We start from the raw sequence: 27,247 nt of genomic DNA, 5'->3' as shown, positions 1-27,247 counted from the left end.
TGATGGGTTAATCTTTCATAACTAGAAAAAATTTTCTTTTTATGTATCCAGCTATATTTTATGATGACTAGTTGTCAAGTTCTCTAATCACTCAAGAGAGATAAATGGCTGACATGTGAAGTAAATGAAACACACACACACACACTTTTTGGGCATTTAACCTTTCCAGCTTTTCCAAAGAACATCTGAATTCTAGTGCCCCTCCTGTAATTTTATTTTATTTTATTTTATTATTTTTTTTAAATTTTTATTTATTTATGATAGTCACAGAGAGAGAGAGAGAGGCAGAGACACAGGCAGAGGGAGAAGCAGGCTCCATGCACCGGGAGCCCGACGTGGGATTCGATCCCGGGTCTCCAGGATCGCGCCCTGGGCCAAAGGCAGGCGCTAAACCGCTACGCCACCCAGGGATCCCCCCTCCTGTAATTTTAACATGCAACTTAGTTGCCATAGCAATACTTTCTGGTCTTGAAATACCTCTAGAATGAAACTGGCTGAGACATATTTACCATGCCCCCAAACTCTGCTGTTTCCAGGCTCCAGGATTTCTGGTCCCCTAAGTAGTCACCCAGCCCAGACTCCAGTGTCTACAGGGAACCACAGATAAAATTTTTTATTCAACAGTTTTTCTGGGAACCAGAGTTCTGAGTTCTGAGGGTGATAAGAGAGGACTTTAGTGTGAGGCAGATAGGCTGAGAGAGAAACACTTGGTAAATAAATCATGGATCAGTGAGACAAGGAAGAATTCTTTGGTTCAGGGCTGTGACAGACGATGCTCAGCATGACTGATATGAAGCAAATTGTGTAAAATATCTTTCCAATTTTGACTAGAATTATGGGCAATCTTAATCCAAGCCAGAGGAGTCATATATTTAGATGTTTGTTGTATTCTTTAAACCATAAAAAGGAAATTTCCAGCTCTCTAGGTTGCAAAGAAGGCTCTTCTGATGTAAATGGATGTACTGCTTGCCTGTGCAGCATTCAAACAGAAGGAAATAGAAGGCGCATGAAGTGCATGAGGCAGATGTCCTTCCCTGTGCTAATGTGAGCACCTAACTCCACAGCTTAATCTCAGTCATTTGCTGGAGATGCCACATCTTTAGCAGTTTCCTCACATACACTTAAATCAGACACACTGAGCAAATATGATGTCCAATTTAGTTGACAGAACTCCCTTTAGTTGCACTAACATACTATGTTGTCAGTTCAGTCAATGAGTGTTTATTGAGGACTCACAGCACAGAGTACTGTACTAGGCACCTGGAAACTGCTGCAAGGACCCATGTCCTCTCAGTACTAAAAAATCACTACCTTCACCTGGAGATTATCTGTGGTCTTATGAGAGACTGAGGGCAGCATAGATGTAGAAAATACTCAAACAATTACAAGACATCATTTGCATCATTAACTTCAGTTCCTCTCCCCATCCTTATCGACCAAGCCTTCATTTGGAGCTATTAAATAGGAAACAGAATTGAATGGTTGGTGATTCCTCTCCTTTTTCTTTTCTGTACTTATCCTTTGGGAGGAAAGTGGATGAGCAATGGCTCCGTAGGCGGTAAGCAGTGGAAGAAGGAAAAAGAACAGTCAAAAAGGGGTCTCCATGATTTACAAATGGAAGAGATAATCTAGAGTTGGTTGTGGCCACACAACAGCGAGAGGGCAGATGAACCAGGCATGGACTTGACACTACCAGAGAAAGGAAAACACCCTGGGATGAATAAGGACCACAATGGCATACCTAATTTTTTCTTTTTTAAAGATCAACTTGTTATTGCTTCATTTTCTCTATGTTTAATAACTGTAAGACATAAACCTATTCATGCTTTGGACATTCTGTGCCAGAGTTACTTTTATAAGTGGTAGAATTGATTTCTTCCTATTGCAAAATAAAAAGAGGCTCATCCTCACAGACTAAAGAGATTATGAATACCCACCAAGAACATACTTTAGGCTGGACCCATTTTGTCCTAACATATTATATTCATGTAACATTTTTCAACTGAATAACTCTAATTACTTTTGTGTCATTAACTCCTTAATCCTCACAGCACCCAGAGAGGCTATGGGTTTATTTAGCTGCATCTATGTACACAGTTTCATCTCTGGACAGCCTACTTACTTGCAATTAGGTTTGTTAGTTAAAGCATTAGGGGAGTTTTACTTAGAGTATTGCACATATCAATTACAAAACAATCATTTTCAGGCTAATGTAAAAATTGTTAATTCAATTGACTATCTTATAATTAGAGTTTCCACAAAGTGCTGTTGATGATTAGCTGAAAAAGACTGGGTGACAGGTGTACATAATACACAGCATATGTGATTCTCATACCAGCCTGAAAACACTGATAAAGATATCATGATTAGCAAGTAGAAAGATATTAAGTTTTAAACTAAGGCGACAGAGGGACTATAAACTAAGACATTAGGTAGATTCGGTTAGTTATTATGACTTTACCCTGGCCTTTTTATGTGGTCAGGCCTCTGAAGATTTCCTGTTATATAAATTTTAATGTTTTAAAGTGGCACAAAAATGACATAATTACTACTCAGTTATCCACACAGAAGGTATATTCCAGACAGTTTCTCTCTCTTTTTCTCATATACAATGAATAATTTTGGCTGTGCCTGTAAACCTAGTAACAAGAAAGCCAAACTTCTTTATTTTCCAGTTACACAGCCTGCTCTGGCTCTTGGGAGAACAAAAAAGAAAAGAAAAAGCTGGGGGGCAGCCTGGGTGGCTCAGCGGTTTAGCGCTGCCTTCGGCCCAGGGCATGATCCTGGAGACCCGGGATCGAGTCCCGCGTCGGGCTCCCTGCATGGAGCCTGCTTCTCCCTCTGCTTGTGTCTCTGCCTCTGCCTCTCTGCCTCTGTCTCTGTCTCTCATGAATAAATAAATAAAATTAAATAAATTTCTGCTGTTAAAAAAAAAAAAGAAAAAAAAAAGAAAAAGCTGGGGAGCAAGTTTCCTGTTAAGCTGTAAGGACTGGAAACCTCTGCAGTCTCTTCCAGGGGCTGGTGGGATAAAGGCAGGTCAGGAACAAGGAAGGTGCTTCTGAAGGCATGGCAGCCTCCCCCACCTGGCCCCTCTTTTCCTTAGCCAAGAAAACTCCTTTCCTGGTGCTACTGAAACGCTGAGATGGATATGTGGTGGTGGGTGGGATGATTCTGGAAGTTGGCAACTGAATATAGAAACAGCGACAAATCTCAGGGCTGCTGCCTCTCCAAGTCACCTCCTTGGCGCCTCCAAGTTGCCTTGCCACTTCTCTGGCCCCCTCACCCTGCTCCAGGCACACTGGCCTCTGCCCTGTCACCTGTCAGACATGCTCCCCCCTTGGGGCCTTGGTACTCTGCCTGTGATGCTCATCCCTGGATGGCCTGCTCTTCCCTTCCTTCAGGCTCTGCACAGGCCTTCCCTGACCATGCGTCTAAAACCACACTGTCTCTATCCCCTATTCTCCCCTCCTGATTGCATACAGTACAAAGAAGAATCTGACCTGTTACAAATAGTGTTTACTGTTTATCTCCCCTCCTCACCCCCAGGAGAACGTTCGCTCCAAGGTGGCGCGGATGTTTGTTTTCCCTCTTCAATGCTCTATCCATGGTGCTTAAAACAGTGCCCAGCACATGGTAGAAGGCTCAATAAATGTTTGCTAAGTGAATGAAAGAAAATGGGGGTGAGGTGGGATGGTGAGGGGTCAGGTTTCAAGATCAGCCTCCCCAGATCACCACAAGGATACTAGGACCAGACACATTGTAGGATTAGGCACCGCCGGCTGTGGTTAGGTGCAAGCATTGTCTGTCAAGGAAGAAGGCTCTGCTTGCCTACCCAGTTACTGGGAAAGGCTCAGGAAAGGAAGAAATGATTTCTGTGGATGAAAACAGGCAAATGAAAGACATCTTTACCCACAAAATAATTACATCCTCCCTTAGGAAAAAAGACTGCAGTGATCAAGACAATCCTTTGCCTTCATACAAAGAAACCTAATTTTTTTAAAAAAAGATTTATTTATCCATGAGAGACAGAGAGAGCGAGGCAGAGACACAGGCAGAGGGAGAAGAAGCGGGCTTCTTGAGGGGAGCCTGATGTGGGACTCGATCCCAGATCTTGGGGTCAGGCCCTGAGCTGAAGGCAGGCACTCAACTGCTGAGCCACCCAGGTGTCCTGAAACCTAAATTTTTAAAACCAGTGTCACCCTGCGATTGGGCTTCTCCAGAGGAAGAGTTTCCAGGATGGCAAGATCTCCTGCTTCTTAGATGAAGAAAATGTTAGTCATTCAGCTCTGTAGCACTTTCCCTCTGGATGTCAATTCAGAATCATTGAGCTTTTGTAGATACAGTGACTAGGAAAGCAAGTCAGTCATCACAAGCAATAGAAGCTGTGGGTCAAATGTCACTGACTAATCATCCTGTCATTGGTCAATTACCCATCTCCATGAAGAGGTGCCACTGATCTAGTTTCCTATCAATAAATGTCTGTCTGGGCACATCAGCAGCTGCTAACTATGGCCTGCCAGGATATCCAGCATCAGCCACAGGCATTGGTGATTAAGAAATCCCTCTCTCTTTCTTCTTAATAATGTCACAGAAGAGGCAAATGCAGATCCTGACAACATAATGTTAGTTTCACAGAGACGTGTCTCTTTGAGTGCTCAGCTAGTTATACGGGGCTTCAGTCGCATGGATTTTCTCATTGCAAAAAGAATAGCTGGGCTTAAGGAAGTTTGGCGGCTGAGATATACAATTCTTCCTTTGGTTGTGCTGATGCTTGTTACTGCCACTCTGAGTCCCAGAAAGAAAAATATAGTTTGGGGAAACTATTTTCACTCCATATTTAAAGAAAGCCAAATAGGCACTGTTCTCTCTTGCTTTAAGCCCTGATGACATCTTTTTCTGGAGTCAGATTGAGTATCTTTGATTGTTTGGGTAGAACTAGAGGTCACGGTGGCCTTGCCACACAAAGAACCTGTTTGTCTCACTCCAAGTTGCCATCTTGGCAGTGACCTCATGTGTTTCTGCTGAATCTAAAATTCTAGATCTTCTACTGTACCTGCTGCAATCTCCCCTTCTATCTTGACAGACTACCTCATCTGCACATTTGATCTGTCAAAGGATGCCTATTCTGAGTTGCCACAGGCTTTATGTGCCAGGTGAGGCTGGGGGGAGGCAGCATGTAAATGATTATAATACAAATATGACAAATGCTTCGTAGGAGCTACACAGAGAATGTTTGGAATGACTGAAGAGAAGGTCTGTGTTAGCCCAGGAGATGATGGGAAGTTAGGGAAGCATTCCCAGAGGAGTGGAGTCTTGAAGGGGGGGAACAAGAGCCATGTAAAAAAAGAGATGGTGGGAAGGTAGTGAAAGATACCAGCAATGAGAACAGCATGTTCCAAGAGTTGAGGGCAGAGAAGTGAGAGAGGGGTGGCATGTGCAAAACTGCAAGTAACTGGACAAGCTAAGACAGACATGTGTAGGGGTGGATGGAGAAACAGGAGACAAACCTGTGTCAACAGAAGAAGTCAGATAATTCTTAAATGGCTTCATCTGAACTTTCTCCGATAGTGGAGTGACCACATCATATCTGGGCTGGGGAGATGGATGCAGGTGGGGAAGGAAGGGCCAGCTGGAAGTCTGGGAGATGAGGTAGAGAAAGAAAATAAAAGGTACAACTGTGGTAATAGCATGGGGATGGGGGAAGAGTGGAAGGCTTTGTGAGATATGCAGGAGCCAGTCCTGACAGAACTGGTTGAAGAGGGGAGGTGAGCGAGAGGAGTAAATTCAGACTGAGTTTTCAGCTCAGTCTAGGGATAGATGAGGGGTGCCACCGAATGAGATGGGGTATATCTCCAGGTGACTTGAGCAGGGAGAGGGGGATAATGAAATTCCATTTCTGACATGTTGGTGTGAGATGCACATGTCACATTGTTGGGGGTGGGGCTAGAATACCAGGTAAGCAGAAGAATACATGGGACATTAGAAGAGAGTGGGAAGAGCTACTAGGCTGCTAGTTTGTTCCATCTTCATTGATGAAAAGACTGGTCTTCAAATTAGAAATGGCACAACAAACATAATAAAGAGAAAATTGAAGCCCCAAATAGGTGAAGTGAAAGAAAGAATCTAGTCAATTTAAATGATTCCAAGTCTCCTGGCTCCGGTGAGTTACACACCATGCCTGCTGAAAGAAATTGCAGATGTAATCTCAGAGACACGATTGGTAATCTTCAAGAAACTGTGAAGACTATAAGGAGTGCCAGTGACAGGAGAAGGACAACTGTTCCCCAAATTTTAAAGTGAAGAAGGATAGACTGTAATGGGAAATATTCAGATAAGTTTCACACCATCTGTGTCAAAAATTCTAGAATGGCTTACTAAATAGATGGCCTATGATTGCTTTAGCTAATGGATGCAGCTGAGAAAAAAGGAAGGATGGAGTATTGTTTGCTATCTGACGGAGGTTTATTTGCACTGGTAGCTTGTCCAGACCGGTGAGGTTTATTTGCACTGGTAGCTTGTCCAGACTGGTGGTGGCTTCTCTTCCCCCTTTGTAAGCACAAAGCGCGTTTTGTGTGGTCTGCACTATGAAGGCATGCTTTCTCTATCTGCGTGATTTGTTGCCTATGTTACTCAACCCGTATGTGGCCCTTTATGAAAAGGGCTTGACTATTTATTATTTTTTTAAGATTTTATTTATTTATTCATGATAGTCACAGAGAGAGAGACAGAGAGAGAGAGAGAGAGAGAGAGGCAGAGACACAGGCAGAGGGAGAAGCAGGCTCCATGCAGGGAGCCCGACGTGGGACTCGATCCCGGGTCTCCAGGATTGTGCCCTGGGCCAAAGGCAGGCGCTAAACCGCTGCGCCACCCAGGGATCCCCGGACTTGACAATTTAAATGAAGAAATCCACAGTCTGAATTCTCCCAGAAATCCAGCATCATTCATCAGTGTGCCCTGGGACTAGCACGTTACATAACCTCTGTGGTTAGTAGCCTAAACATCAATAAACCTTTGCCTGTTAAAATCCTACTACCTTATTTTTTGTCTTTTTTTCTCTTTCTACACAATGACTTTAAGATGAGAATAGGAAATAATACAGCTAATGTGGTGGAGCATGATGGGGGGAAGACAGCCTCATCCAACCGGTATCTCTGTCCCTGGCAGGCTAAGATATAATGTAAAATACCTTATCTACTGTTAAACATAAATGTAAACATATAAATATATGTACATTAGATTTTCAGAGACCCTGGAACCTTCAGAAGAAAAGAAAAAAAGGGCAGCCTATTCAATACCCACATGGCTCTCTTGAACTAAAAGTATATCCTCCAGGGGATGTCACCAGTCTCACATTTCAAAATTATATGATCCTATAAATCAAGTAATGTTGGGTTAAAGTTCTTTTCTTGAAACAAAACAGAGGGATCCCTGGGTGGGGCAGCGGTTTGGCACCTGCCTTTGGCCCAGGGTGCGATCCTGGAGACCCGGATCAAATCCCACATCGGGCTCCTGGTGCATGGTGCCTGCTTCTCCCTCTGCCTGTGTCTCTGCCTCTCTCTCTCTCTCTCTCTCTCTCTGTGTGACTATCATAAATAAATAAAAATTAAAAAAAAAAAAAAGAAACAGAACAAAATGAAAACAACCACCCAAAGTCCAGATTTTCATTAAGAAGATTTTTTGGGGGGATGCCTAGGTGGCTCAGTGGTTGAGTGTCTGCCTTTGGCTCAGGGCATGATCCTGGGGTCCCGAGATCGAGTCCCACATCAGGATCCCTGCAACGAGCCTGCTTCTGCCTGTGCCTGTGTCTCTGCTTCTCTCTCTCTCTCTCTCTCTGTCTCTCATAAATAAATAAATAAATCTTAAAAAAAAAAAAAAGATGTTTTTAGTACCAGGTCTCATATTCACATGTTCAGTTCATATATAAATTTACTGAAGTTGAAAATTAGTTTTGATTCTATATAACCTTTCTTGACATTACCCTCTACCCAACACAAACTGAGATTTAAAAAAGAGGTGAGTTGTACTCAGGGGGGGCCTCTAATCTAGTCCTTCTGCAAGCCTAATTTTGGTGTATCCTCCCACCAGAAGATTCAAACAAGCACCCTGTATCTCTTTGTCCCCTGCCCTACCCTGCTTCAATATTTAGATCAAAGAACAGAAATGTATCTTCACTGAAGTTACTGGGATCGTCATTATTCCAAAACAGAATTTGTTCGTGCATCTTCCATTTAAAAGTAATGAATGAAAAGGAATATTCTTACCGTATTGACCCGATCATGTATGGCTGTGCCAGTTGAACCACAATCGCACCACTTCCTAGCTGATGACATGTATAGCCAGAATCCCAATCGTAATTCTTGGTGTCGCCATTCAGCAAGGCATTCCGGCTTCGACTGACCCCTTCAATCACACTGGCACAATCGGCAATCGTTGCAACATTCTCCATGGGAACTGTGAGTCCAACACAAGATTCAGCATCAAGATAAGAGAAGCCAAATATATACTGATAGTGTGCTATGAACAAAATGAATTACTATCCGAAATCAACAATAAAGGGGAAACTTGAATATCCTGATTATCTCAAGACAGGAACACATTTCCCATGTCATATGGCTTCAAGAAAAAAAGTTGAATCTAAGATTGGAACAAATCAAACCACATGTAGTAATTAACCCTGAAGTATTTTACTATAAAGAAACATGATACCCCACATAAAATACAGAATTGATAAATACATTTCAAAATATTACTACAACGGGAAACTACGCATTAATTTACCTTAATGAACTACAGCTATCTACAAATAGAACAATTGAAAAACCAGAATAGTTTACCAAATAAAAAAATCTTGACTTCTAAAGAACCAAAAACCAGGGCACCTGGGTGTCTCAGTTGGTTAAGCAGCTGCCTTCAGCTCAGGTCACATGTCAGGTTCCTAGGACTGAGCCAGGCATGGGGTTCCCTGCTCGGCAGGGAGCCTGCTTCTCCCCCTCCCTCTGCCTTTCCTCCCTGCTCATGCTCTCTCCCTCTCTCTCAAATAAATAAATAAAATCTTAAAAAAATAAAAATAAAAACCCAAAACCCTTAAAACAAGAAAAACACACAATGTTGAGTGAAAAAAGCAAGGCAAAGCAAAACACAGTATGAGTTCATTTACAAACTTTTTAAGAAGGCAAAACTAAAAATATGCATTGTTTAGGAATACATACATAAATATAAAGCTAAAAAGGAAATCCAGGGAATTATTATATGAAATTCAGGATACTATGTCTAGAAAGAGGGTGATGAAATCTTGCAAGGACTCCCATCATTGGGTCCAAATAGTAGTTGATTTGATTGCGAAGAAGAAATCTTGGGTTGGGGGGCTTCAAAAGTACTGGTTTTGTTCTGTTCTTAAGTTAGGTGGTGTGTACATAGGCACTTGTTTTATTGGTATTCTCTAAACCATATATATTTATTGTATTCAGTAAATACAATAAATTTGTTTAGAGAAACATGATATATATAAATTCAGTGTTTTAGAATTCATAAAGCAGGAAGATGATCTAGGAAATGGTATCAATTCCTTTTCAGAATACTCAGTTGCCCTCAGCTATGATTTCTTTCCCTTTTTTGTTTGTTTGTTTACTATTCCAGGCATTTTAACACACAATGCTCTTTTCTTTGTTCATGAATTGCTGTATTTTGAAACGCCAGCTCTGTTTTGATTTGAGTCTCTCTCTCTACTTCAAATCCATATCAACCTACTCTTTTATAAAAGCCAAGGGTTTCCACAAAATGATAGCTATCTAATAATGATGTAGATTCTCTAAATACAGAGAAGAGAATAATAAAATTCTCTTGGGACCTCTTCTGTGCATTTACTAGTGTTGGGGTTTCAATTTATTATTCAACCCATTATCTACAATTAGGCCCAGCTATTTACATTCAAGATTTGTAACTTACTTTACATAATTTTAAAATAGGGTGGAAAAAAAGACAATTTCTCATTAGATATATACTGTACTTTTCAGTATATTATATACTCTCTGAAGAAAGAGGGAGGGTCAACAGTACTACAACCATGCCAAAACATTTCCACCTTTATAATGATGTGGAGTAAATAATCTTACATGTATCTCCTGCACGATGCATTTATTTTCCAAAACTGGGCATGCCTTGAGGCCTCATCTTACACAGCTTCACTAATTGCTTTGTTCTCTGCAGATGAGGAAGCCATCCACCAATAAAAAAGGGAGAAGGGGGGGGCACCTGGGTGGCTCAGTCGCTTGGGCACCTGCCCTCAGCTCAGGTCATGATCCTAAAGTCTTGGAATTGAGCCCCACATTGGGCTCCCTGCTCAGTGGGGAGTCTGCTTCTCCCTCTCCCTCTATGTTCTCTGTCTCTCAAATAAATAAATATATCTTTAAGAAAGGGGTGAGGGAGAAGGGGAAGGAGGAAGGGAGAGAGGATGGATTTCTGGTGAGGAATCCCTCAGCTATCAAGCTTAACTCCAAAGCAACAGGCAAACATATTGGTGAAATAACCTCTAAGGATAGTTTCCTCACAGAGAAGGAAGGGGCTCAGAAAGAAGTTCCTTGTGATTTGGAAAGACAAGAAAGGGCTATAGTTGGAGGCTAAGTCATGGTACTTCTATCTCATGCAAAAGGGGAAGTATTGGGTGATTTGGAAGGCAGAATTTAAGGAAGCAGCACAAGGTGCACAGTAAAGTGAGCTGAGACATAAAATAATACTGTAGATAGTAGCTTAGGCTGCAGTAACAGTCCCCATTCTCCCTTTCTACGGTGCATGTTTATTGTTTTTATTTTAAAATATTTATTTATTAGAGTATATTTACTTTTTGTGTACCCAATGTATTCAATGATGATCAGAAAAAGTGGTTCTGTGGGCACCTGGGCAGCTCAGTAAGTTAAGTGTCTGCCTTGGCTCAAGTCAGGAACCCATGGGATTAAGCACCGTGTGGGGCTCCCTGCTCAGCAGGGAGTCTGTTTCTCAGGCTCCCCCTGCTCCCATCCCCCAGCTCATGCTCTCTCTCTCAAATAAATAAAATCTAAAAAAAGAAAAGCAGTTCTGCTCATTGTATTACCCAAAGACCCAAGTGACAGAGGCTTTGAATTGATGTGAATTTTCTCAATTACAGCAGCAATGAGAAGAAAGTGAGCTAGGTCCTGGTTCTTAAGACTCATCTCTCAAAGTAACACACATCACCTCTCTCATGTTTGGGTGACCAAAGCAAGTCACAGGGCCTTACCTAACTTCAAAGGCAGTGGGAAAGTGCAAACCTGTTGTGTGCCCAGGAGAAGAAAAGGGAATGCTTGGTGAGCATTATTAACATTTACCACAAACATTAAACCAGGATGAAGGAAGTTTCATCAAAAAATAAATCTAGTCCATTCACGTAAAGAATAGAAAATATTGGGTAGCCCTGGTGGTGCAGCGGTTTAGCGCCGCCTACAGCCAGGGTGTGATCCTGGAGACAAGGGATCGAGTCCCATATGGGGCTCCCTGCATGGAGCCTGCTTCTCCCTCTGCCTGTGTCTCTGCCCCTCTCTCTCTCTCTTTGTGTCTCTCACGAATAAATAAGTAAAATCTTAAAAAAAAAAAAAAAGAAAAGAAAAAGAAAATATTTCAACCTGTAAACATGCCAAAAAATTTATTTATCTAAGTTTCCTGCTAAGGGACCTTTTGATTGCTACCACTGTTTACTTTGTGATTACAAAGGTGTCTTATGTACACGGGTAAGAGTTTCTTAAAGGAATACATAAGATATTATACAGGTGTATATGCATGAATTACACTCATGGCTACGAGTTTCCTTCAGTTTTCCTGGATATTGCCAAAGTACTCACCAAAGTGGCTGTAAAAGTTTACACTCTCAACTCACTGGTCCACATCCTTACCAACTCTTGGTAACATCAGACAGATGACTGTGACTTGATATTTGTTTTAGCTTTTCATTTTTCTGTTTGGTGAAGTTGTGTGGTTTTGGTCTCCCCCCCCCCCCATACCCCCTCCCCTGGGATCATTCTCCACCACTCTTCTGTAAACTATCTTTATCTTTTGTCTATTTTTCCACTGTTTTTTTCTTTCTTCTTTTTTTTAGAAATTTTGCTGTTGACTTTTTAAATTTTTTTAAAGATTTTATTTATTTATTCATGAGAGACACAGAGAGAGAAAGAGAGGCAGAGACACAGGCAGAGGGAGAAGCAGGCTCCATGCAGGGAGCCTGATGTGGGACTCGATCCCGGGTCTCCAGGATCACACCCTGGGCCAAAGGCAGGCGCCAAACTGCTGAGCCACTGGGGATCCCCCTTTCCACTGTTTCTTAATTGATTTGTAGGATACCAATCTTTGGTTGGTTTATGTTTTGAGATGAAATATTCATCTTTTCAAGATTAGTGCCTTTTTCCTTTCTTGTTTATAAATTCTTTCCTATCCTCAATTAATAAAGATATTTTCCCATATTTTATTCTAAAAGTTCTCAAATTTTGTTTTCCACGTGGGGTTCTTTGATCTATTTAGGATTTATTTCTGATCTATCACGTGTGACACAGAAAATCTACTTTCATCTTCTAATCTTTTTTCTTTTTCTTTTTTTTTTCATCTTCTAATCTTATGGTGAAGGCAATTTCCCCACCACCATTTAATGAACTCTTGCCCCCACTAACTTATGTTATTTCAGTCACACACACAGTTTTCATAGATATTCATGTCTCTTTTTAAGATTTGTGCCATGCTTCACTGATTTGCCTCGCCTTTTGCCTTTACTATGCTGCTTTAATTACTATAATTTTATAGTAATCTTAAAATCTGATCAATTGAACACCTTTGTTTCCTTGCCTTTCCCTTCTTCTTTTCCTTTTTTCTTACAAATTGTGTTTGATATTCTTGGCCCCTTCAGGAAAAATTTTCATTTTATCTATACTTTCAAATACAGTTGCATAAAAATTTTCATAGTAGGTCCTCTTTTTCATGCCACATATTTGGATTTGTACCTTTTCCTTCTTTTTTGAGCAGGCCTTTATAGCTGGTCTCATTTATTAGTGTTTTCAAAGGACCAACTTCTGGTTTTGTTGATTCATTTCCTACTGCAGTAAATTCTACTCTGTATTTTTAATTAATTAATTAATTAATTAATTAATTAATTAATTATTGTGCGGAGGAGGCAGAGAACACATGAGCAGGTGCCTGTGTGACTGTAGTAGGGAGAGGGGGAGGGAGAGAGAATCTCAAGCAGGCTCCACACTCAGCACAGAGCCAGACATTGGGCTGGATTCCAGGACCCTGAGTTTATGACCTGAGCCGAAATCAAGAGTCCTGAAATTCAACTGAGCTGAGCGACCCAGGCACCCTTGTTCTTCTTTTCATTATTTCTTCCTTCAATTCCTTTTAAATTATCGTTTTGTTTTCTAAGTACTTGAAATGAAACTCATTAACCTTTCTTCTTTTCATACAGTTAAAACTTATTTATCCACACTTAACCAATTTATTCATCATTACTATTTTTTTTATATCCTCCTTTCTTGTTTCAACTTCCTTCTTTTTGAGACACGTCCATTAGTACTCAGCAAAGTCTCTGTTTGAAAGTGCATTTTGCCACCACTCTTGAAAAATAGGTTAATTGATACAGAACTCCTGGTTAAAAGCTGTTTTCTCTCAGCACTTTGATGATATTATTCCATAGTCTTCTGGTTTCTACTGTTATGTCTGCTAAAGTCTGCAATCCTTCTAACTTGTAATTGTTATTTGCCTACAATTAATTTTAAAGTTTTCTTCTTGGTTTTGATTTTTTTGCAATTTTACCTAACTTATACCTAGAGATAGATTAAATTTACCTTTCTTAGGACTCAATATGAGTATTTATGGCTTTTATCAAGTCTGGAAGATTTGGCCATTATTTCCCTGAATATTGATTCTCTCACCTTCTCTGTTTTTTCTTTCTTTTTAAGATTTCATTTATTTATTTGGCAGAGGGAGTGCACAAGCAGGGGGAGTGGCACACAAAGGGAGAGGGAGAAGCAGACTCCCCGCTGAGCATGGAGACTGATGTGGGGCTCCATCCCAGGATCCCCAGTTCATGACCTGAGCCGAAGGCAGACACTTAACCAACTGAGCCACCAAGGTGCCACTCTATTCTTTTCCTTTTTTTCTTCTTGAACTCTTACTGGACCTCTGTTGGAACTTTTCATTCTGTCCTCCCTGTTTCTTAACCTTCCTTTCATTTTTCTCTCTATACCTCTTTTTGAAGCATCCTGGGAAATTTCTTAATTTAAATTACTATTTGTGTTCACACATTCTCTTTAGGTGTGTCTAATCTGCTGTTCAGCCTGTCCACTGAGTTATTGAAATTTCACTATAAACAAAAACTACACAGTATTGAAAAATAAATTAACTAGAGCTATGTGTATCAACCAGGGTCAGTCTCACAAAGAAAACTGGTTAAGGAGAGAGCACGTCAGGAAAATACATGAAGCATGATTCCACTTCTGTCATTTAGTGATACATGCTTGTGTGGTCAACTCAGAAAGGACATCCAGGGGAACAGTGGATGCTGAAATTCAGGAAGAGAGTAGGGAAGCAACTGGGAGAGAAGCACATACAGGGCTTTAGAGGTTTGGTAGTAGTCTACTCAGCATAGTGGTCAGCATGCCAGGGCTCCTACTTCCCAAACTTCACATATATATTTTTTATGTTCTTTTGTACATATGGAATTTTGTGTTTTTTTTTCAAGTTTCACAGTTTTTAACACTGTTTTTATGAAGATCTGAAAGATGGCAAGCCTCTGAAAGGATAAAACCCTTTATGATTATTTGAACACTGATAACCTCTGTAGCATCTACTAGGTTCTTGCCACTTGTCTTTGTGGACTTTTCCTGAGTCTGTCAATCTCCATCTATGCAACCTTACTGCTTCACAACTTTATCCCTAGATAATGTGATTTTTAACTAGTGGTCAATTAGCGTAGCAGCATCGGAGATTATCACAAAATCATCACTGATACAGTTTCAAGCTCTTTGGAAAACAAGGCTGGGATAAATGCTAAGAATTCTTTTGCTATAGACACATTTATAAGTGGGTTTATTCAAGAAGACTCTTTCAGTCTCTAAAACTTTCTCTAAGCAAAACTGCCCTCCGGTTTTCTGGAATCTTGAGGTAGTCTAACATATCTGCTACATTGTAGAATTGTGCCTTCTTACCAAAGAATCTTGTATCTCTGAGCTGGAGGATACAATACCACTTTGATCTTGGCATAATTATTCACTAATGTTTATTAGTCAAAGTTTGGATCTACAAAATGTGTCCAAAACAGACACACACAGACATATCTCAACATACACATAGAGAGATGAACTGTATCAGTGAAATCTATCCCAAGTCCCAAATTTCCTTTTAAGAAATAGCTTTTGCTGGAACTCTTGATAAGCAACTGTACCTCCTAATAAGATCTACAAGATCAAAAGATTACCACTGTTCTTAATTCTCATTCCTACTTTTTGATAATGAGTCAAATTATCAGTATAATGACTAAACCGTATCAACTAATGGAAAGAAGAAAAGAACAGGGATTTAGGCATAAACACAATGGACAAGGACCTTTTATAAACAACCAAGATAACACCATCATTCCAGCACTGTGCCAATTATTACTATCCAGACCAGTATGTCAATCTGATTTAATGTGATAATCAGATTTGGAATGTGAGGGGCAGCCCCGGTGGCGCAGTGGTTTAGCGCTGCCTGCAGCCCAGGGTGTGATCCTGGAGACCCTGGATCGAGTCCCACGTAGGGCTCTCTGTATGGAGCCTGCTTCTCCCTCTGCCTGTGTCTCTGCCTCTCTCCCTCCCACCCCCGTGTCTCTATGAATAAATAAATAAAATCTTAAAAAGAAAAAAGATTTGGAATGTGAGTTTCATAAGGGCAGGAGCTTTCCTTTGTTTCACTGCTCTAGTCTCAACCGTCAAGAAACAGTGTTTAGCATATAGTAGGTGTTAGATAAATATCTGCTGAATGAATGATTTAGAATCAGAAAAAAAGGATGCTTATGTAGGTTGTGGTACTTAACCTTAACACAGTTCCTCACCAAAAGCTAGAAAAGCTAAAAGTTACTGAATAAAGCAGAAACAAAAAATGCTTTCTCAGTAAAAGTTTTCTTAGAAAAGTAAAGTATGATCAATCTCTGGGTCTTGACCTAAACATTAAAAAGAAAACAAATATGTCCAGTGCAGAAGAGCTGCTATATAAGCATTACACGCACCCTCAGCCCTCTCGACTTCTCCTTTCCTAAAAGTTTATCCCATAATATTCAAAGCTTGGTCACTCATGGTAGACTAAAACATTTGCTGATGGAGAAACCATTTTGGGGAGAGGAGGAATGTATATAACAGTGCGGCTTTTAAAGAACAGAAAAGCTCTTTTAGGCCTGTGGGGAGAGCTCTCTGCTTTAGTTATACCACAGGAGCCCCTCCAGAAGAGGTTGGTCCTAAAAGTCACTGCTGGGCTTAGTAACACATAGAGACCACTTTTTTCCCAATTTCAGCAGAAAAGAATTCTGCTATTAACTCCTCTTCCTAGAAACACAAACTGCAGCTTGCCTGGTTGAACAGTCTAATAAAAACATGATGGTTTGAATAAGTTTTGCGGGTGTTTTTTTTTTTTTTTTGTGGGAAAGTTTAGGGAGTGACTCTGACTGCAAAGCACAGAAGGTGGTGTTACTGTTTTTCTTCTTCACAGGGCCAAGCCACTCCCCATTTGAATGTTCATTACAGTCTTTCATATGCATCTGATAAATTTATTAAAAACGCCATCTGGATGGGACTTGGCTTTGTACTGTGTTTCTAGTCTTCCAGTTTCCTCCCTTGTCCCCATGGAATTTCTGCCCCAATTTGCGTCACTTTGTTTACAAAACCATACTGCCAAAATCCAGCATCTCCTGTCTGTCTCTCTCTGGTTTTCCTTCACCATCCTTCAGCTACATACCTATTACCATAGCCTATGTTATGAGCAAAAGGCAAAAGGGGAACTGCCCGGGCAGAAATTACTTTTCCCTCTCCATGCACATAGCAATTCTGCTCAGACAAATTTAATTTGCTGCTTCTGAATGCAAAAGTTGCATGTTAACAAAGTGTATACATTCTGCAAGTATATTAATATTGGGATGACTCAGACTGTGAGGAGCTGCAGAAAAAGTGATCTGAAAACAATTTTACTGCTTTCTGTTCATACGCTGCACCAGGGGTGGCCAACAGCTTGCCAGTAAATTTAATTCTGGAGTAATAAATTTTTTAAAAGGCAGTATTACTTCACTTGGACATGACCTGAGGGCCACCTATACAAGCTCTATTTAAAGATAAGACTGACATGTTATTCAACTGTCTCCAGAGATCACCTCTGAGAGGTTGGCAGGGGGACCCACATGAAGTGGTTTTTTAAAAATGAAATAACACTTAGCACTTGCAGAGGACTGTCATCTTTATAAACCGTTCTTGTGTTAGGCTTCATTCAATGTTTCCCTAGCTGTTTTTATTACCAACTGTTTTCTAATAGCACACTGGTCTATGCAGCAAACATATGCTTAATAGTCTTGGAATAAATTCTTCTCCATTGACAAGATGTTCACAAAGAATTTCTTTCACTACTAAGGCTATTAAAGGCTATTAGCTTAAGATCACACCTAGATATTCCCCTACACACACACACACACACACACACACACTTTTTTTTTTTTTAAGAGAGAGTACATGGAGCAAGCGGGAGGGCGGAGAGGAGGAGAGGGAGAGAGAACCTTAAGTAGGCTCCCAGCATTGAACCTGATCTCAGGATTCTGAGATCATGACCTGAGCCAAAATCAAGAGTCAGATGCTTAACAGACTGAGCCATTGAGGTGCCCCTAACGTATACTTTTTTTTTTAAAGGGGGACTCACCCTAGGACCTATCCCCAAGCCTATATAGGCACTTACTGCTGACCACACAAACTTCCAACCAAACTGCAATCCAACCATTGGTCAAGTAATTCAAAGGAAAAAATACCTACAGCTATTCTATCTTAACAGCTATAAAAGAACGATATCTAATTAGAGCACAAGCCCACCATTCTTGGAAACTATCAAAAAGCTACCAAGATGTATTCTACAACACTGGCACTAAGTTATGTTAATTCCTAGTTTTATCTATCAGGTTAAAAAAAAAATCACTTTTCAATCACATTACATTACATTGCTGAAGAGAAACCACTGAGTATGACATGCAACTTTTAAACTCCTTCCCCAAATTTCCCCCCAGTTCCCATATCCGTGAGAGGGATGCTTCCTAACACAAACCCAAAGGGTTCAGATGGGAGTACCTCTCTGGACCTATTGGGGAAGCCCTTAGGAAGAAAGCAGACCATGCCTTTTGAATGCTGCAGCCTTCTTCCCATTCCTCTGTGCCTCTTTTTCTTTTCTCTTTGCTTTCACTCCCATCTGTTTTAGGTAGTATGAATCTCTGTGCTCTCATCATTCCTGTTCTAGCTCCACTTCTGAGACTATCAAGGTTGCCCAAATCATGCCATCTCCTGAGACTGTATGGACTTTGACAGTCATGCTGGGCTCCATTTAGCCAGTGAAAGGAGGAGGTAACACTTCCAAACTTCAAATGCCCCGCTGCCTGGCCCCTTCCCCAAACATATGCAAACTTTATAAGGTCACAGTCTCAAACACTCTAGAGGTAACAGCAGCCTTCCAGAAGATGAAGGTGAGAAATCAGAGGTGGTTATCCCAGGGCCAAGGTGAGGTGGGTGGGGCCAGTGGATCTCAAAGGTACAAGTTCACTAGGATCAGTGGATTCTCTACTCACACTGGGGCCTTTGAAGGAAAGCGTGGTCCAGAACTAACTGTTTAAGAGGTTTACTCTCTTATGTGGGGAGGTTTTAGCTCTGAATGCTGGAGGTTTTAGCTGTGAAAATCTTCAATTCAAAAAGACCTTAAAGAATTGAGCATCAGATGTTTAACAGCAGTAACCACTGCAGTGTATCAAAAAGAGATAACACTCTGTGAGGCCTTGAAATTTAGGACAAAGGCATATTCAGGTGTAAGAAAAAAGACATCCCAAACATCCAACTATATGTTTGAACTAATAGGCAATATCTCATTGGGGTGATTTTTTTCTTTTCTCTGGACATAATCTATCAGAGAAAAGACTACATCTGCCCCCTATATCAGGGCAAGTTATTCAAGCTGATACTGGGGGAGAGGGGAGGATACCGAACATACTGAGTCATTGAAAATGGTTTTGTAATTTTTGAAAACTTTCAAAAAAATTACAAAGTTTAATATAAAAGGTGTTTTTTTCTATGAGTAATATAAGTTTTACATGTTTATTTTTCCTTATGTCCTAAAAGATGTTGAAATCAACAGAATTATTTTTGTTCCACACTATGGGTTGAAAGGTCTCATTAAGCCACAAGGATTTTATGACTCAAGATCAGAGATGTTAACACAGACTGGGGGAATGTTCCACATTCATGCTGGGCACAGAATGAAGGATATGCAAAAGGCTTTTTCAAAGCCCCACAAAAGAAGTAGTGGTTTACTCAGTACTTTTTGTAAGGAAGTTTTTGTTCTTGTTTTTTTTTTTTAACTAAAGTTTTTGTTCTTTTTTTATGTTTTCTTTAATAAAGAAGTAGCTTTTCTTTTTATTATAAGCTGAAGGATGTATTTGGTTCAAACTCTAACAATTTTCAGTCAGAATGATTCTGGGATCATGGATAACTCTTTTGAGTCTTTTTTTTTTTTTTTTTTTTTAATTTATGATAGTCACAGAGAGAGAGAGAGAGAGAGGCAGAGACACAGGCAGAGGGAGAAGCAGGCTCCATGTACCGGGAGCCCGACGTGGGATTCGATCCTGGGTCTCCAGGATCGCGCCCTGGGCCAAAGGCAGGCGCCAAACTGCTGCGCCACCCAGGGATCCTGAGTCATTTTTTTTTTTTAAGACTTTATTTATTTATTCATGAGAGACTCAGAGAGAGAGAGAGGCAGAGACACAGGCAGAGGGAGAAGCAGGCTCCATGCAGGGAGCCCGACGTGCGACTCGATCCTGGGTCTCCAGGATCAGGCCCTGGACTGAAGGCGGCGCTAAACCGCTGAGCCACCCGGGCTACCCACTCTTGAGTCTTAAGATCTTAAATATTTCTTTAAAATGCATCAAAAACTATAAAATTTGAGTTTTTACTAAAAGCTGTGTCAGTAGTGAGGAGCCCTGTACATTGTACAGAAAAAGTCTTGATTGGATCTGTGACAAGTATGTTCCTATAATTCCGCTTTGGCAGAATCTTTCTGCCACACCTTTTGGAGGCAGAGAGAAAAAGATTGGAGAGAATGCCAAATTCTCACATGTTTTAGTTCCCACAAACCATTTTAGACTGAATTGTGTGAGAAGAGAAGAATCTCTGAGAATCTCAAGGGAGCAAGACTGGAATTTAGAAGAAACAGACGGGTAAAGGGAAGTCTCAACTTCTGAATATTAGGCTCTCAGAACAGAGACTCTGTAATCAAACCACACAGGATGCCTGATGGGAAATCATGATCCTGGGCACTCTCCCTGTTTTAGCCTGAGGGACCAGCCCAGGGCTGTAGGGAAGCTGAGAGCAGTCCCCTGGGTGAGGTGGAGGTAATGTCTCCTAAAGGCTGAACCTGGGGTCCCTGAGAAAATCTGGCTACCTGGCTTCAAAGACTGACAATCAGTCTTCCAGGTGACCTGGAACAATTCTATTCATACCTCTAAGTAAAGCAGTTATCAGGGGGGAAAAAAAAGCCTCAGCAAAACATACAATGTATACTACCTTCTGAAGGCCAAAGTTAATCTAGACTGAGGAAACAGAATCATGCTGTATTTTCCAGTAGACTTTGTGTGATGAAAAAATTTTTTGTCTAAAATACAATAAAAGTAATTTTTAAAAAAGAGCCTTTTGCTAGTATTTTCGATGCTTCTTTTAATGGTTTACACTTAGTGCTTTGGGAAATGAAAAACGGGTACAAGCATTTTTTTTAAGGATTTTATTTATTTATTTGAGAGAGAAAGGGAGTGTGTGTGTGTGTGTGTGTGTGTGTGTGTGAGAGAGAGAGAGAGAGAGCGCGCACGCAAGCACAAGCAGTGGGAAGAGGTAGAGAAAAATGGAGAAGTAGACTTTCTTCCGAGTAGGGAGTCTGACATGGGGCTTGATCCTAGGACCCTGGGATCATGATCCAAGCCCAACGCAGACACCCAACTGACTGAACCACCCAGCCACCCCGGGTGCAAATATTTTTAAATAAACTTTATTATGAATATTGTCAAGCCTGACTATTAAGAAGCATCTGATGTCTGAGTTCTAGCTCTCTTGATATCACATCTACACACTTGAATTCTAAGAGGGGAAATGGCTGCTTTCTCTTGCCTTACTTCAGCTCTGACGTCCACTGGACCAGGCCGTGGACTGGAATGCAGACACCCGAAGAACTACTCTTGCTTTTTAGGCTATCTCGAGGAGGGCATTTAATGGCCCTGGAACTCGGTCTATTTACTAAGAAAGAGAATAATCTCTTCTTCTCTCTACCGTATGAATATTGACTGAATAAACTAGATGTTTACAAAAGCACCTTGAAAATTTCAGAGACACACAAGGCCCATGATTGGTACTTCCTTAACCCCATGAAAGGAGCCATGTTTTTGCCCATGCGGAATGGGTAGATGCGACCAGCATTTCAGGAGTCTGGGTATCACATAAGAGGGGAGACTTCGATTCCCATGAGCCACTTCATAACTGTAAAAGAATAGGGGACAAGGGAAGGAAGAACCAATAACAATTCTACTGACCTGCAAAAACTGTTAGTACCTGCTAGTGTAATATGCAGCTGGCAGTTTCAGAATAACGAAGAAAGCAATTCTTTCTGGTCGATATTTGCTGGGGACGGCAATTTCTGACCTACTGAATCAGATCAAGATCATCTGAGTCATTAGGCCAAAAAAGCCTCTTTGTGCTAATGGTACAGTGGCTAGCAGGTCTCTTTTCATGAAACTAAGGGGTCTGCCTGCAGCCTGCCTTCTAAGAGAGTCACTGCTTTGTGGTTTCATGAGCTATCACAATTGAATGAGCAAATAAAAACACATTAAAAATATCGCAGACACAAGTGGGCTTGTAATTTATCAGTGAGTCGGATGTGGCAAATGCCACGTGGCTGCACCACTCTTCCTGGGGGAAGGCAGGAGGGAAACAAGGAGAGATGGGAGGAAGAGGGAGAGGAAAGGTTTCCTACAGTATTTAGATGGTCTTCAAATGTTCATAATTTCCTTAGGGTGTGCTTGTTGCCAGGTTGACAGATGTTGCTGGAAAAACCTGTACTATTCTGAAGAAAGGCTAACCTTTCAAGAGCGGGAGCGGGGGAGGGAGGCAGCCCACACATTCGGTGAAGAGATGACATTAAACCGGACAGCAAACTACCCTGAGCATGCTGGATCTTTGAAAGGCTGTGTGATAACACTGCCAAAGAGAACTGTCCTGGGAAAAATCTCATTTCACCATGGCTTTCCCTGCAATGAGTTTAAATTAGTTTTTAAAGCTAAATATTAGAATGCCCTAGACAAGTAACTGATTATTAATTATTGCTTTTTTAAACTGTTGTGACTCTGAGTGGTAACACTCCCCTAAGAGAAGTCATGGATTACACTCTCTCCTAAGCACTTGTCCACTTTCTTTTTCATTCTTTCTTCCTTGCTGTACTTTATGCATGAAGAGAAATGGCTTCTTCAAAGCGAACTGCCAATGATCTTAACACAGACTTCCCAACTGGGTGCAAACTCACATGCTTCTTCTGCTTGCTTGGCTCTTGACATTTCCTAAAGAGAGCCTCCCAGCAGAAGATCAAGTACGCTGAGCATTAATTTATGGGACAAAATGGCACTTCTACAAAGCCCTCGTCCTTTACCACCAGATAAAAGGGAAGAAAGCATGTTAGGGCTTGCCTGTTTAAGATCTTAAGTCCATCATTCAGTGCCATAGAATCAGCAGTAGAAGTAGGAAGAGCTAGGGCTGGTAAGGAGAGGGGAAAGCCGAGCATGGTAAGACCTCCCTTTTCAACACACACTGCCTGTGTCCTCTCCCTGAGGAGGGCTGCGGCTCCTTCTCCACTTTGACATGGCTTTTCTTGCATTCCCAACTCTGAACCTCCTGCTCAAAACTCCACTCAAAACTCAAAACTCTTGCTTGTTAATGTTGACCATTAGTCATTTCTTCCTGTGCTCTGGCAACACCCAGTGTTTTTTCCCTCAGTTCTGATTAAGGAGCAAGTCACCTAATGTCTTCTCATGGAAGGCAGATTAACCAACCTACCCTTTTAAAGATTAACAGTAATGTGCCAGAAGGAAAATTATACCTCTAGCATGAAAATCTGCAATTGGGGAACCATTTTACAGGATCACATTCATTTATATCAATTATCTTGTTTATCAAAGACCATGAAAACCAAACTGGTAGTAAGAAGTTACAGAGTGCACTGTGAGGAATAATTAGGTCTTACCCTCCCCAAGGCCGATAGCAGTTTACCACTTTATTTTGGGAGGTGATGTTTACAGTGTCTGTTTTACAACTCTCTTCACATTAACTTTCAAATGTCAAAAGCAGGCAGTTAATTGTTTATTATACAAAATGTCACAAATGTAAAATACTGAGGCATAAAATTATTATAACCGATCTATCACAAGAAATCCTGCCTTTTAGATTTTATAGGATGTTTGTCAGTCTCTGGATCTCAGCTTAACTGCCATTATATGGACAGCGTGTGCCAGGTAGTCACTGTCTGACAAACAATGTTCTCTGCATGCCCTGTGTTCTCGGCCAGATGAGAAATAAAAATAACATGATATGAGAATTACCATTATGGTTTAAAATGATATGTATTAAGAACAATAGGAGATGTTAGAATCGTGATGTCACGTGTCCTGATTTCATTCTTGCTGAGAATGAGATTCAGAGAATCATGATGCAGTTATCACAGTGGTCTGAGCTCACAAGGGTAACTGTGCAACCGCTCACGTCCTCTAAAGCCTCTGGGCACTGACACCTACACTCTGTGTCTGCTCCAGAAACTCTCCATCATAGAATATGTACCAAATCACCTGCAAAATTTGCAGAGACTGAATCCCCTCCCTCTGCTACCCACAATCCCAATCTTGCCAAAACCATCCCTTTTGGTAATCTCTTTGTCTTTAGGCTCAAGGAACCCATTTTCTTCTCTAGAGCCATAAGAATCAGACAGATGGAAAGGAGAAGAGGAAAGAAGAGAGGAAGAAGGAATAAAATAAAGCAGTGTATTTCTATGGGGAAGAAAAAGAGAGCCCGGGAAACTGGTTGGGATTGGAGTGGGAGTGAGGCCAATACGTCTCCTTTATAATCTATTAGGTACAATTATACCACACAATTTTTGTGGCTAAAATTAAGTTAAATGGGTGAATGGATGAAAATAGTTACTAGTTGACCATGGAACTCCTGTTTATAGCATCCAGTACATGATGGAAAACATACCATTTTGCACCCATGGTAGGTTAACCTTCCCTGGTATTACTAAGGTTGTAAATATCTGTGAATTTGCTTGGCTAATCTACTTAACAAGTGAAACACTGGTAAGAAACCCATAGCTACCATAGCTCATCAAGCCATTGAATTATAGTTAGAAAATAACCTTGAGAACCACTCAGTTCAAGGAATAAATAATTTATATCTAATTTCATATTGCTCCAGAAAACAGAAACATGGGGAAAGCTGCTTATTTTGTTTTTTTAAAAAACATTTATTTGACAGAGAGAGAGAGCGCAAGAGAACACAAGCAGTGGGAGAAGGAGAGTACAAGCAGAAGGAGCAGGAGAAAAAGAAGCAGAAGAAAGAGAAGCAGGGAGCCTGACACAGGGCTTGATCCCAGGACCCTGAGATCCTGACTTGAGCCCAAGGCAGTTGCTTAACCAACTGAGCCACTCAGGCAACTTTTCTTTTTCTTTTTCTTTTAAAGATTAAAAATGTTATTTATTTATTTGAGAGAGAGAGAGAACATGAGCAGAGGGGAAAGACAGAGGGAAAAGGCAGACTCCCCACTGAGCAGAAGCCCAATGTGGTGCTCCATCCCAGGACTCTGAGATCATGAGGCAGACACTTAACCAACTGAGCCACCCAGGCACCCCTCTTCAAGTCATTTTAATATAACTTTGGTAGTAAAATGACTTATAGATGGGTCAAGAAAAGAAATTTACAGGCCCATTTTATTTAAGAAAATAGGGGTAGGGGCACCTGGCTGTCTCATTTGGAAGAGCATGTGACTCTTGATCTCAGGGTCATGAGTTTGAGTCCCATGTTGGATATAAAGATTACTTAAACAAACTAATTTAAAAAGGAAGGAAGGAATCAAGGAAGGAAGAAAGAGAAAAAGAAAATAAGGTGTAAAAATTCTAAAATAAATATTAGCCAACACCAAATCCAATAATTAGTTAGAAAATACATCATGTCCGAGCAGCAGTTATCTTAGGAATGCAAATATGTGTCATCAGAGCATCTATTATTTCAACGGATTAAAGAAAAAAAGCCTCTGAGTGATTCTGAGCAAAGGCGCGTTCCAACAGGATTACTTTTGCTGGAGTCGGAGAACAATGAGAAGGACCAGAGAAAGGATGCTGGCAGAGCCAGGAGTCCTTTATACAACAAGTCATATATATATAACAAGATTATACAACAGTCAGACGTGGTGGTGGCTTGCACCAGGGTGGTAGCAGCAGCAGTGGCAAGTAACTCATTAGCAATGAGAGAAACGCAAATCGAACAACAATGGGAGACCACCTCATGGCCATCTGAAGGGCAAAGAGTAGAACAGCCACCTTAGGGGCTGAGGTAAAAGTGTGGGGCGGAAAAGCACTCTCGTGCACTCCAGATGGTGGGAATGTGAATTGGCAGCAATTGCACAGGAAGGTAATCTGGTAGTATGGAGCAAAATTAAAGATGTGTGCTTTAGTGCTCAGGGATCATACTTTTGAGTACAGGTCCCAGAGAAATCCCCATGCAGGTGCAAAGATAGATATGAGGACATTCCATCACAGCAGCATTGTTTCTGAGAGCAGGAATCTGGAGGCAATCTAGGTATCCAACCAAGGGGGAATGAATAAATGAAACAGGTAAGATCGCAAAAGTACCTGCCTTACAAGATGGTGGTGAGGGTTAGCCGATTTTATAAAAGAGCTTAGAATAATGTCTGGCAAATAGTAAAGACTATATATGTAAATATGTTTATAATTATGATGATGGAGGGATCCCTGGGTGGCGCAGCGGTTTGGCGCCTGCCTTTGGCCCAGGGCGCGATCCCGGAGACCCGGGATCGAATCCCACACATCGGGTTCCCGGTGCATGGAGCCTGCTTCTCCCTCTGCCTGTGTCTCTGCCTCTCTCTCTCTCTCTCTGTGACTATCATAAATAAATAAAAATTAAAAAAAAATTATGATGATGGAATACTAAGTTACATTAAGAAGCAGTATGTATAAAGCTCAAAAACGTAATACTGCTTGAGAAAAGTATAAAAAAGAATGAGATTTATAGCATAAAAACATTTTTGAAAATTAAAACACATATACAAAACCTGCCAACATTATAAATTTTACAAATTATATGTGCATATTGAGGATATAACCAAACATACTAGAGACACTGTCATAGAGGAGGGGAACAGAAGCAGGGGTTCACAGCAAAGAGGAAACATACATAAAAAAGGAAGCCTTGCTTGGATCAATGAGGATAATGCATTAATGATCTGAGGTATATGATTAACCCAATTATCTGCACGTAAAAGATGCTTGTTTAAAAACAAAACAAAGCAAAAACCAAACAGATCATTAAGTTAATTTTTTCATTTTATAGCTGAGAACTCTGAGCCTCAGAGAGATGATGTCTTATTCATTATACAACAAATCAGCAGCAGGGACCCAGAATCTGGGCTACTCTTCTGGTCCTCAGAATGCAACACATCATTCTGTCCATCTATCCATTCAGTAAATAGTTACTGAGTATTGGGATTCCACACGCTGGGTATACAGCAGTGAGCAAAACAGGCATAGTCCTTCCTATTAAGAAATCACGTGAATAAACTGTATAGTTACAAATGAAAGTAAGAACTTTGGAAAGAACAAAAAATCTATTAGTATCATACAAAGAAACTTTACCTAAACTGGGGGTAGGAGGTTGGGCAAAATTTTTCCTCAAAAGTG

The 27,247-nt window shown here is 40.8% G+C and overlaps 1 protein-coding gene across 9 annotated transcripts in view; it reads right to left on the bottom strand.

The window, feature by feature from the left end:
* The window catches only part of BTBD9 (BTB domain containing 9), a 410,681-nt gene that overhangs the window by 99,974 nt on the left and 283,460 nt on the right, over positions 1-27,247 (bottom strand). For all 9 annotated transcript variants that reach the window (XR_012034324.1, XR_012034323.1, XR_012034326.1 and 6 more), the window contains one exon: positions 8,262-8,451. Coding sequence is in view for 6 of the 9 variants with exons in the window: in XM_072833183.1 (XP_072689284.1) it covers positions 8,262-8,451 (190 nt within the window). In the remaining 3 variants the exon portion in view is untranslated. The remainder of the gene's footprint in view (positions 1-8,261; positions 8,452-27,247) is intronic.

Source organism: Canis lupus, chromosome 7 (assembly GCF_048164855.1).
Source record: "Canis lupus baileyi chromosome 7, mCanLup2.hap1, whole genome shotgun sequence".
Taxonomy (NCBI): Eukaryota; Metazoa; Chordata; class Mammalia; order Carnivora; family Canidae; genus Canis; species Canis lupus.
This window is presented reverse-complemented; position numbering and strand designations above follow the sequence as displayed.